Source organism: Schistocerca serialis, chromosome 1, assembly GCF_023864345.2.
Source record: "Schistocerca serialis cubense isolate TAMUIC-IGC-003099 chromosome 1, iqSchSeri2.2, whole genome shotgun sequence".
Classification (NCBI taxonomy): Eukaryota; Metazoa; Arthropoda; class Insecta; order Orthoptera; family Acrididae; genus Schistocerca; species Schistocerca serialis.
In genome coordinates, this window is record NC_064638.1 from 860,677,294 (window position 1) to 860,690,986 (window position 13,693).

The 13,693-nt window shown below is 39.6% G+C and overlaps 1 protein-coding gene across 3 annotated transcripts in view; it reads right to left on the reverse strand.

The window, feature by feature from the left end:
• Positions 1-13,693, reverse strand: part of LOC126485469 (protein outspread) — a 774,913-nt gene that overhangs the window by 61,185 nt on the left and 700,035 nt on the right. For all 3 annotated transcript variants that reach the window (XM_050108877.1, XM_050108879.1, XM_050108878.1), the window contains exons 12-13: positions 8,294-8,494; positions 6,786-6,936 (exon numbers count right to left, since the gene is read on the reverse strand). In XM_050108877.1, coding sequence (XP_049964834.1) covers positions 6,786-6,936; positions 8,294-8,494 — 352 coding nt within the window. The remainder of the gene's footprint in view (positions 1-6,785; positions 6,937-8,293; positions 8,495-13,693) is intronic.

A 13,693-nucleotide genomic window follows, 5' to 3' on the forward strand; every position in this document is an offset into this window, starting at 1 on the left:
GGGAGGTAAGAAGGGAATGAGAGAATCAATGCGAAGTGGTCACTATCACAGAGGTCATTGTGTGGCATGAGCAAAAGACCAATGCAGAGAAAATGCCACAGGTGGCAATAAAATGAGTAAGGGAACCATCATTTAGAAGGCACAGGTCGTGGTCTGCAAGAAACTGGTCAATTAGGAGTCCCCAACTAAAAAAAAAAAGAGCACTGCCCCACGAAGGATGGTGGTTAAAATCCCCAATAAGGAAGAAGGTAGAGAGGGAGGGAGTTTCTGAATGAAGGCAGTTAGGGCAAAGAGTGTAGGTGGCCTGTCACAAGGGAGGTAGAGATTGCAAAGTAGACCTGTATGGCAACTGCTTCCCATGTGGTACAAAGGGAAATCCCTGTACTAACAATGTCTGTACAGACCGATGTGCAAATGCCACCAGAGGCCTAGCATGGTTCCGATGGAATGCACTGTACCAACGAAGAGTTGATGAGTAGGCATTAGTAAAATAAGATATCTAGAGTCACAAGCTGCCAATTAGAAGAAAATAAGGGATTGCAACTGTCTTAAGTGATGGTAGAGTCCACTGCATAAGCAGGTACTGGGGATCTCAGTGGGAGGAAAGTGACCTGGTGCCAGTCACACCACTGAGTCAACATATGTCACCAAAGAGGATGGGGTGACATCCATGAATAAGAGGTCACTCAGCTTGCGAGGGGGGAGATGGCACATCTGGGGACACCAGAGGGGCCTTGTCCTGAGACTTGCAGTTCTTCTTCTTCTTCTCTTTCATAGATCAAGGAGAGCAAGGCATGGAGACAGAGCAGGCCTCTGCAAGATCCGGAACTGAGAGCGGGCAGCCTTGGGGTGCATGGACTGTGGGTCCTGCAACTGAGCTGTAGCAACAGATCTCTAGCATGGGAGACACTGAGGGAGAGGAGTCCTGGGAGTAAGCCCCATCATCAATGGGTGCCAAAGGAAGAGGATACATCTCCAGCTGAGGAGGAGGAGGGGCACCCGGAGGCCAAGGGCATGGGAACCGCAGGGGAGGGGAGAAAGGAGAGAGGGGCAGGACTAACCTAAGAAGTGGGGAGGAGAGGGAAAGGGCATAACAGAGGCAAAGTTAGATGTCATGAACACAGGGTGAAGATAGGCAAATTACTGATGAGCCTCAGTGTATGATAAATGATCAAGGGACTTATACTCCTATATCTTCTTCACTTCTTATAAACCAGGCAGTCTGCTGAGTGTGGAGAGTGATGCTCATGACTATCAACACACAGGTGCCGGAACACGGGCTCCCCTCATGGAGTGGGTGTCAACATTCATTACAAAGAGGTCTCTCCATAAAGTGGAAATACGTATCCGAAATTCAAACACCAAAAACATCTCGCAAGTGGCATATAACTTCACATCATGCTGATAACAAACAAGCTTGACCTTCTCTGGGACAGATCTCACTCAAATGCCAGAGTAAAGAAGCCAGTATTGATGCAATTGTCCTTACAACCTTTCTGAACATGCCACACAAAATGAATTCCCTGTGATTCCGAACTGGTCCAGAGTGCTTCATCAGCTTGAAAGATTAGGTCCATAGGATAAATCACTCCCTGAACCATATTCCAAGTCACACCCCCCCCCCCCCCCCCCCCATTCCCCCAAGCATGAAGGGCCATAGATTGGGTGGCAGAAGTAGTTTTGATCAACAGTGAACCAAGCCAAATCTTAGTGAGAGGTTTCACTTTATCAAACTGGTCTTCGATATCTTCCACAAACAGTAACAGCTTGGTGGTGGTGAAATTGTCCCTGTCTGTCCTAGTGCAGGCCAGGCAGTGGGGAAAGTGTTTCACCCCAAGTCAGTGAGCCTGGCCAACCTCCCAGGATGCAGTTAAGGAAGGGAAGGCTAGAGTGTCATAAGAAGCAGTATTAAATGATTCATTGCCAGCTGAAGAGATGGCCGTATAATACCAGCCAGATTTTTTTTTAACTGTGGACAAAACTTTCTATCACCCTCTACATGGTAGCATATGGCACACTTTGTTAACAGGTACTTTTCTGTTTACAGAGACAACAAGAATCTCTAAATTGTCGATACCAATGCACAGTGCTCTGTTTACGTGGCAACTTTCTGTTTTAATTCCTTCTGAATGCATGCTGCAGTGTTGTAACAGATAAACATTTCACATGTTCTTAGACACACAAACTCTTTTCTTGCTTTGTCACTATTTTTTATGGAACTGCACTTGCCTTACCAACTGGTGGCCACAATGCAAACTCCGTGAGTTTACAGTTCTATTCATGCATCAGTCATATTTGTACATGTAATACTGTGGAAAATATAGAACATTGAAAATAAATGCATCATTTATAGTAACCCTGTATAGCACACTGGGAAATGTATGTATCATAAATACAATATCAACTGCTTTAGTCAAATAACAGTTACTACTGCAAAGGAATTACACAAGAAATAATTATAAAACTGTCACCTTTTCCTTTTCATGAGTTCCAATATTTCTCTAAAATTACACCCCCACGATGAGTAAGAACACAAAAGAGAGTGGTGGTGGCTTCCTTTAGTAGGTTCCTCCTTATGTTTGTAAAGCTCATACTGTGTAACTCCTACTGAAGACAATATTTGCAATCTCAGTGTATTTAAAGTTCATCCACTTTACATAGTTAGAAATACATTCCCAAACAAAGTCATAAAAGTCCAACCCTGTTAACTTGGCACTTGGACTGAATCTTGACTTGCACATGGTCCTAAACAGAGAGACATTTTAATAGAAAATTGAGTAACAAATTTTAGGTATTTGTGACATTTGTTCCAGGAGGAATATAAATAATTGAAATTCTGTTTGCTTAATGTATTTAGGTACCAGCATTAAAGTAATAACTAAAATTATTAACAATTATTTTATGCATTACTTCCAGTGTGGTTCTTTTACAAGATGTACTGTGGGATGTATCAGATAAACTTTTTAAATGAGGATAGTAGAGTTCAGAAGTGAAACTCTACAAATGTACTGTAGCAAAGAGCAGTTTTAGAGGAACTTAAGGAGTTCCTTCAAAGCTATGTTCCCTACCACTGAACTTGAGTAATTAATGCATAGCTGCACAGTCAAAAAGGACAAGGGATATTTAATAATCAAAGACAAATTTATGTAGAAAGAAACTGAATATTTTTACAAGCCAGACTTTTACTACTTCTTAACGTAATCCCAACCATTATTAATATAGTTGTTGCAACTGTGCTTGGCAATATTGCCTTGGGTGGCACTACTGGTTGGCTATACTTCCTCATGCCTTGTGGTGTGCTCTCCTTGGTTGCAGAAGTATTTATCTGGCCGCAGTGGAGACAAAAGTGGGCAGTCAGACGGTGCATGAAGCCACAAGGAAAGGCAGTCCTGGATGACCCTTGGTCGCAAGTTGTGAATGCAGTTTGTTTAGGGGGCCAGCTACACACAATGAGCAACTACACACACTGAGCAATCACAAGCCTGTTATATTGTGGATTCCAGAGGCACTGAAGCCTGAACTTACTGCGGGGATTATAGTGTGTAACTAAGTGAGGCATAAGGAGTGAATTCTGGCAGTGGACATTGATTTGGTGTCTCTGTATCACAACTTTCTAGTTACCATTTGCAAATTGTGAGCTGATAAGACAGTGTTCACGGATTTGGCAAGACACTATGTTCATGTGATGATGTAAAGGAACTGACTTTGTATCGGTACACATTGTTCACAGGCAGTTGTCCAATTGCTTTATACTGTCTCTATGAATCTGACTGCTCACTGCATTTAATGTTGTTCTACAGTAACATGCTTTGTATGACTGCACATTGTTCATGCACAGCCAGCTTGTTAGACTTGCAAATAGTACCACTATACTTGCTGGCTGCATTAAGAAACCATGGTTTCCCATTTCTAATACTGAATTTACCCACTGAGGATCAGACAGACCTAACTATATTTTTGCCACTTTTGATTTGTTAGTACCGTAAGGTACACAGAATCATGACCTATGTTATGATCAAACAAGCGTAACTCTATCTTATGTAGTTTCCGTTTTAGTTGTCAACGTATCTACATTTTATGAAAAATAGTAAGGATCAGACAGAAGAGCTGATCCATTTTTAAATCACAGGATGCAGTGTTAATTTGCAAAACAGAACAGCTCTTACATTTCTCTGATCCTAACAGGACTATTAGAAGTTGCTTTTCCCACTACTTCTCTGTAGACACATTGTCGCCATCGTTCTGTGACGACAATGAAATGCGATTTCCTGGCAAGGAAGACAAATATGGTTTCAGCTGTGAATGGATTTACAAGCAAGTAGGAGCACTATGGAGTCCAGAGGAAGAAGGATGGTGAAAATGTGCCCGGAGAAGGAACAGAATTTAATGGAATCTTTTAAGTATCAGAATCTGTTCTTAGTGTATATATTTCAGTAGTAAGTTCTATAATAATAATAATAAATAATAATAATAATAATAATAATAATAATAATAGTCATAGCTGAAGAAGAATGTGATGTGGAGATGCTCAGGACATCATTGGTTCAGTTGAGCTACAAAGGCAGTACCTAAATAAGTTAGTGGAAGAAGAAGAGAAACAAACTGCGAGGACAAAATCGGATAACTCATGAAGGAAGAGGACCAAGAAATTCTATCTGATAAAATTCAAGTGTGTATGCAGTTTTTTCTCAAGGCACTTGATATTTCTGAAACCTTTGTAAGAAATACTATTGGGAAACAAAAAAAAGTTGAACATCATGTAACAGAGAAAGAGTGAAGAGGATGTCATGGGCCAGGTATAAAGAGACCAGAAGAAAGTAAAGAGGCTATAAGGAAGCACATGAAGAATTTTCCTACCCTTCCTTCTCATTACAAGAGGAAAGAATGCGCAACAGATTATTTACCTGCCGATATGAGCATTAAGATAATGTATGAGTTATATTGAGAACAATGCTATGAGGAAGGAAAGACAGTCAAGAAATTATGGCTGTACAGGGAGATATTCACAAAGGAATTTAATGTGATATTCTACAGGCCATGAAAAGATGTGTGAAATGTTTTAAGTTTTCACACCTTTCGGCTGAAGAAAAGGAAAACAAAGATTTTAAAAGGGAACAGGAAGAGCATTTGAAAAAGGAAAGAAATGGCAAGGGATTTTAAGAACATTAAGAAAGGAAATGCAAGAAAAGGTGAATCTTTGCTAGTTCAATTTAGCTTACAAGCTGTGCTTTACTGCCCTAGAGTGAATGCAAAGGCAGTATTCTATAAAATAAAGCTCTCTGTGTACAATGTCACAGTTCTTAATGTAGGAGAAAACAAAACAGATTGCAACATGTGGGATGAGGCAACAGCAAGAAGGAGGTCCATAGAGGTGGCTTCATGTCTGTGGGATTTTTTGAAAAATCATGCACAAGGAAAACTGACAACCTTGTTTTCTCATACATGTGGGGACCAGAACAGGAATGCCAACATGAACACCGTATGTTTGCATGCAGTGAATACACTGGACATTCCAACTATCGATCAATGATGTTTTGAGCCTGGAAATTCACAAATGGAAGTAGACTCGGTGCATACGAGCATCAAAAGAAAAAGTAAACAAATGGATGTTTTTCATTCCAGTGGCTGGTATACAACTGTAAGAATGACCTCCAACAAGAGTAACATAAATGGATAACACTCAAATTTCAGATTCCAACCAGCTTCTGAAGAAAATAATTCAGAATAGGAAAACTGCTAAGAATGGAGAAACTGTGAAATGGCTTAAGATTGTTTGGATACAATATTGGAAAGATCAGCCTGAGATGATGTTTCTCAAGTATTCCTACGATGATCTTGCTTAAAGTACTCATTTAATAGCACTGACACACATTCCCATATCTTGTTCTGTGTAATCTATATTTATAAAGACATTATTAACACAACTGCAGTAATCTTTTATTGATAATATTGCTTAAAGTTGCATATTATTTGTTTGGCATTCATATGTTATATAGCAGCAGTCATTAACGTAAGGATTGGAAAAACTTAACTACGTGCATAATTTCATAAAATATTTCATTGGTGTTCACCAAGTGACTACAATATATACCACTTAGTAGAAAACAAAAGTCAATGAAGTATACTTTTTATTTACCATAGAAAGGTTTGTGAAAACTATTATAAAGTACTCAGTTTTTTGGACAAAACATTTAAATCGAATTCTCAGAACGCTGTTTTTGGAGTTATGTTTCTTCGATCCTAAACGGGTGAACTGTTTCAGGGCAGTCTGTGACATTTCCTTATATTGTTATGAACTGGAGTGGGCTGAGGTCGATATATCAAAGTACATGTCATGACAGGATGAGCTCTTAGGATCCAACGGATTATCCTTATGGTTCAATTTAAATTTAGTACCAGTCTGCTCGTAAGTTGATAAAATGAGCATGTGTTTTTAAAATACACCAGAATTGGTGTCCCATACACCAGTTGCCTCCCCCTCCCGCATTTCTATCCCACACAACAGTTCCCACACATCAGTTTCCCCCTTTCAAGCTGCCAGCAACCCTTTCCAACCCCTCCCCTCACTTCCAGCTCTTTCTCCCTCCACCTACTCTTCTGGCACAGCCCCTCACCACATTCTACCTGCCAAACTGCAATCTTGGCACAACTGATTCTGAAAGTAAGCAATTTATGTATTTTAGTTTTGTTCCACTCAATCCCATTTTCATAACTGGTAAATAGTCATATCTCTTTAGAGTAAAACATACATTACACATATTTTAAAAAATCATTCTAGAACTTACACCAATGCTTTCCTCTGCATCAGATTCAGGAAGTTCCCCACAGCATGCCAGTAAATCTTCAGGACGAACAGAATCCAAAGTAGAGTGCCGTGATGAAGGAGGAGATGATCTTGACCTTTTATATACACGTGATCTCGAGTTTGATCTGGACCTATAAGCCAACAGAACTTAAGAAGTCTTGTAATGAGGCTGCATCAGGTAGAAATTTTTAACTGTACTCAAGTTTCACGGTGTCAGTTTTACAAGCTGTAGGTATGGTAAAATATTATTTTCAAACTCACTGCAGAAGAATTACTAGCCATTAGAGCCACATAAAAAGAATATAACAAGCTAAATGTCACAGGGGTTAACATACAGGCACTGAGGAATTGTCAAAGTTTACTGAGGTAATGAGATGGCCAAGCAATGTGCATCTGCAGTCATAAACAAAAAAGAGAGACTGCAGCTGTTCACTGCAAATGAAGCATTCATGACTGAGGGAGGAGGTATTTTCTATACAGGAGAAGACACAATGCGTATTATGGCTGGCTGAAATGTGATCATCTCTAAGCGCAATGGCATTTCTGGGCAGAGAATGGCCCTGTGCTCATCTCTCACTACAGCATCATGCAGTGGGACCATTATTTTTAACAGACAGGAAGTGTTGAATCAAAGTATGGAAAACACTGAAACACCAGACCACTCAGATGGCCAACGACAATGTACCACGCATCAGATGTCAGAAGTCCATGGGAATCAATTCATGCCACAACACCGGAATTGGACATACTGGAACTCAGTGCCGATTGTTCTTTAGCCAGATCACAAACAGTTTGCTGAGATACTGCTGGAATGTGCCAACAATAACCTTTTCAAATGAGGTCATATTTTATGTCAGTGGAAAAGACAACAGGCACAACTGCATGGTTTGATGAACTGAAAACCCACACGCTATGATTCTATACAAATCTTATAGTTTGATGGTGAATCTTTGATGTTATCTGCTGAAATGTGGAATCATTTAATTGTTCTTCCGCTAAACTATAGTCACCAGGACTAGATATCTGTATCTGGCGGAGAATTGTACCATCGTACATTGTCAACAGGTCCCACTTTTTCAACAGGGTAGCACCCCTACTCACTATGCCAAAATTGTGTGCTCCTATCTTAAGGAGATGTTTCCGGCCCACTGGACTGAGAAAGAGGACCAACACTATGGTCACCATGCTCACTTTATGTGCCCCTATTGTGAGAGTCCACAACAGGTAGTGTGTGGCACTCATGTGACTGATGTTGCAAATTTGCTTGGACACATTCTCGTGACTACACTTCTGCCAATGGCTGTGAATTTGCAGCAGGTGACAGAGTATCACTAGATACAGTCTATGCTGCCAATAGTTCTCATGTTGAGGTGTTTTTGCAACTATGTAAACCTCGTGCAATACTTTTCAAGTCATATGCCTTTTGTTCTCATTTGTTCATTGTGGACACCTCTTAATTTTTATGTATTGCAGAAGATAACAAATTACCTGGCTTTCTCTTTAACTCTTGAGATAGGTGTCCTGTTTAGTGGTGGAGATGGCGGCAGAGGAGTTAGAGATTCACCCCAATCTTCACTCTCCCTCCTTCCACCTTCTGAAGCTGTTCTGTACTCTTCATCTGAAGAGAGTAGTACAGACCGTGGTGTTGCTGGAGTGCTTGGGACAATGGATGGTTCTGCACATGCCAACCTACAAAAAACAGTATGCCATTACTAAATTTGCCATTTTCATATATAACCACCACAGTAAAAAAGTCACATTTACTAACTAAATTTATACACAAAACTTGGCTGAAAGTGAGTTTTAAATTGTAATTAATGAAAAATAACAGTTCCATAAAGTGAATCTGCACTGTCATCTTAAAAATAATCTTTTGCTGTAACAGTATATTTTGGCAACAAATCTACACTGAAGCCAAGCCCTAAAAGCTGAATAGTCCTAATGATTTTTTTCAATTTTTTTCCAGATAACTCTAAAAAAATCAGTCACAAAAGCTCACATAATGTTATATAATAAAACTCAGCTCTTATTTTCTCAAAACTAACACCTTAATGCACACAATATTCGTCACATACCACAGAGTTTTTGCATAAATTAGTTTTACTGTCAATCTATACACAACAGATGTATAACTAATGAAGCTTCACAAGTTGAACTTAAGGTGGGGAAGGAATAAAACTGATCATTATTCCTTCATTTTAACACCACAACAGAAAACTGAAGTCTTGTTTGCTATGTTCTCATTTTCAGTGGCAGTCCAAGTAGGTCCCAATAATTAAGAAAACCAGCATTGATCTTGATGATGCAAATGAGCTGTTAAGTTGCTAACTGCAATTTATGGATCAATTGTATCAAATCCCTAATAATTTATTAAGCAGTTAAATGACAATAACCACTAATCAAATTATGAATCATCAGAAATTGGTGATAATTTATGCTAGGACAGATCACAAGACATGCAGCAGTTTTTCCATCTCCTTAAATGACTTAAGAGTAGTAAATGGTTCAGTCTGCTCTACCAAGCTCTCCAGGCACCTACTGATGGCTTTTAACAACTGTCTTAAAAATTTAAGATGCTCATGCATAATTTAAAGCAAAATGCCAGTGGTTGAAAATACCGCTTCAGTTGTAATTTTTTTTAGTATCCCATGACCGGTTTTGGGCTGTTACAAGCCCATCTTCTGGTGTCGTACTGGAAATAGCAAGAGACGGGAGATAATTTTAACACAACGGAACACACACAAAAAAAACAAAAAAATTTCTAAAAAAGTTTTAAAAACCTTTAAAAACATTTTGAAACCCAACAGGAGGTTTTGAATTTTTTTAAAATTTTTAAAAATTTTCTTAGAAATTTTTTTTGTTTTTTGTGTGTGTTGCGGCATGTGAAAATTATCTCCCATCTCTTACTATGTCCAGTATGACACCTGAAGACGGGCTTATAACAGCCTGAAACCTGTCGTGGGATAATAAAAGAAATTTACAACCGAAGTGGTATTTCAACCACTGGTATAATACTCAGTTGCGGATGTTCTTCCAACAGGACTGTTTGTTAAAACAAAATATTTTTCCAGAATTTTGAATTTACCAAATACTCAGCACCACGTCATTTTGGAATTTAAGGGTCTATACTTTTCTGTACTCTACTGCCATAACATATTGCCATCCAGTACTGGATCCTTACCAGATAGGCTTGGCAGACGACATTCCCAATGTTCAAAGAAGGACAGATCATTTTTATTACCATCAAACAGGAAGGAGGAGGAGGAGGAGGAGGAGGAGGAGGAGGAGGAGGAGGGGTGGGGAGGGGGGAGGGAGAGAGAGAGAGAGAGAGAGAGAGAGAGTCGCGGTTATGGTAAGCGAGTTAGTGTGGCAAACATTGAAACAAAGGCAATTTTTGTTGCTGTAAGATCTTATCACAAAATTTTGGTCACGAATTTTCTTCTCAAAATGCCAAAATATCTATTTGAGTATCACCTACTTGGGGAGAAATGACCACCACAATAAAATAAAAAAAAATCAGATCTCACATATTCAATTTTCCTGTTTTGAAAGAGGGTGGAAGAGGAGGGAGGTGAGTGTCTTGGGAGAAGGTACACAAACAAAGTTGTAAGGAGTGAAAACATGAAAATGCAAATGAACCACTTACTTGCCATCAATGTACATTACTGTAAGAGATCATACTCACTCATTCACTTATGTTCCAGTGATCCCAACTTTAGAAGTCTTACTGAAGCCCAAAATTTAAGGCGAACTTCAATGCACGGTGCTTTTAATAGTTTCCACAACAGGACTGTCCCCAAATCTCTTAGAAAACCCAACTAGATTCTGGTGATATATAAAGTACACCACCGGCAACATGAAATCAGTACCTTCACTACACAATAACAATTGTGATGTCAGTGCCACTAAAGCAGAGTTAGTGAACACGGTTTTCTGAAACTCCTTAACCAAAGGAGAATTACTAAAGATGATAGCTGAAGAGGGATTCACACTGGTTAACAAGAGAGCAAACAATACATACATCACACACAATGGTAGCAGCACCCAGACATAATCCTTTACAAAGGCAACAATCTCGAAATAATGGACCACAACGTGATATATTCCGCCGTGAGACAACAATAAAGAAACACTGTCCAGTGACAACCACCTTCCAAATGATAAAACCTAAATGCACACAACAGAAAACAAAGTACACGGGAAGAACCTCAGAAAGATACACGAGAATTAAAATACACGAAAATGGAGACAAGCTTACCGTCTTTGACAACAAAATACAGGAAAAGAACCTAAGGACCTAGATGCTGCAGCAGCAGTGCTAGAAGACATAATTAAAGCCGCAACCACCACAACCAATGAGAGAAAGGCAAAGAGATGGTTCGATCAACAATGCTACACAGACAGAAAAAGATTCTTACTAGCCCTCCATGTGGCCAAACACACACAAAAACAGGACGACCTGATCACATATAGCAGACTCGGAAAAGAATACAAGAACGTCCTAAAGAAAAAACAAGAGGATTTCACAGAACTCGAAGCTAAAAGAATGGTGGAAGAAGCAAACAAAAACCCCTACGTAGCTCTAAACTCATGACGGTCTCAGACAATGTGGAAAATAGAGATGCCAGTCTGGGAGGACCACTTCACCAACAACCTAAATCAACAGTGTGTCAACGAAGCTCATGAAACAACAAGACAATATGAAGACATCAGAAGATTCACGACAGAGGAAATTAGAAACACTATATCAACACTGAAGAACAAGAAGCAGCAGGGCTGGGCAGGATATTCAACACACACATCAAGACAGCCTCAGAAGTTTTAATTCCAGCAATCACGGACATGATGAACTTGTCTCCATGCAGGATGAATCCCAGAGACATGAAGAACCTCGACAATCAGAATGCTGTAGAAGGGGAAAGGAAAACCACATGACCCGAACTCATACCAGGGGATTGCCCTGGAGAACAACCTCCTCAAAATACTGACAAGCCTAATGGAGATAAGACTAACAGAAGAAAAAGACAACAAGATCCCAGAGGAACAATTTGGATTCAGGAAAGGCTGAAGCAGCCTACACACAGTCAAAAACCTGATAGATGACATAGAGGAGAAAATAAAGACTCCCGAAAGGAAAATTTCACACAGTACTCATCGATTTCACAAAGGCATTTGACAATCTCAACAGGCCTGTAACATGCACCAAAATAGAACAGATGGTGGAACAAAACAAGGAACTAAGTGTCTTGACACACGACATCCTGAGCAAAAACTCCATCATAATATCAGACAACGTAACAACCTCGCAAGAAATTACACAGACAAATGGAGTGTTAGAAGAACACACCCTCAGTCCCTTCAGTTCAACGTAGCCACATACGACGTGGTCCTGGCAATAAGAACTTCGGCTCCGTCCCTCAAGATCTATATATCTGGGCGTAATGGTTCAGACAACAGCACACTCATACAGACTCCACACAATACAACGAGCATCAGCCGCAACCAAAGCCATCTATGAAATCAGGTCACTAAGCAAACTATCCCTGGATACAGCCATGGTCCTCTTTGCAGCCAAAATTGTCCCTATTCTAGCATTTGCAATAGAGATAACATGGGAAAAGCTGCGCTATGGAGACCTATTATGAGCAGAAAAAGTGAGAAACAGATTCCTGAAGGCAACCCTCGGAATTTCCAACCACACGAAGTCAAGATTAGCGTACAAACTCATTAGAGAAACATTTCTAGTAGAGGACCTGAGATGGCAATTCAACTTGCTCTACACAGACAACTGGAAGAAACTGCGGCTAGAGAGGGAGAAGAAAAAGAAGGAGATATGGTCAGAGTTCTGCTCTTCAGAGGCCATGAAATCCAGAGCACTTCATAAATTCCATGACAGTCCATGCCTACCATCACATACTCTGCAAGACCAAGACATACCACGACCTAGACTCGATATGCATATGTGAACTCTGGGAAAAACATTGTGACTGATACCACATACTAAAGTGTAAAAAACGTGTGAATCAATCATAGACCTCTGCGTTAAATAATGTATCTTAATACGCACAACTTGTGCACAATGAAGTTTATTATATATTATAAACCAAAGGAGGCAAATCAAATATTCCAGAATTCAAATCAAAAATAAATGCTAACATGAATAACTTAGAAGTAGATATCATCAGTCCAGTGAAGCAGCTTAAATCACTTAATAAAGGCAAGGCCTCCAATCCAGATTGTATACCAGTCAGATTCCTTTCAGGGTATACTGATATAATAGCCCCATACTTAGCAATCATATACAACAGCTCACTCATCGAAAGATCTTTAGCTAAAGAATGGAAAGTTGCACAAGTCACAATAATACCCAAGAGAGGAAATAGGAGTAATCCACTGAATTACAAAGCCATATCACAAAAATCGATTTGCATTAGGCTTTTGGAACACAGACTGTGTTTGAAGATCTAGAAAATAATTTATTGATGAACAGTCATCACAGATTCAGACAACACTGTTCTTGTGAAACACAACTGGCTCTTTATTCTCATGAAGCAATGACTTCTATTGACAGAAATGTCAAATTGATTCCATACTCTTTTTATTTCCAGAAGGCTTTTGACACCATACATCACAAGAGACTTCAAATCAAATTGTGTGCCTATAGAGTATCATCTCAGTTGTGTGACTGGATTCAAAAGTTCCTGTCAAGAAAGTCACAGTTTGAAGTAACTGAAAGAAAGTCATCAAGTAAAACGAAAGTAATATTTAGTATTCCCCAAGGAACTGTTATAGGATCTCTGCTGTTCGTGATCTACATAAACAATTTAGGAGACAATCTGAGCAGCCCTCTTGGATGGTTTGTGGATGATTGTGTCTTTACTGTCTCGT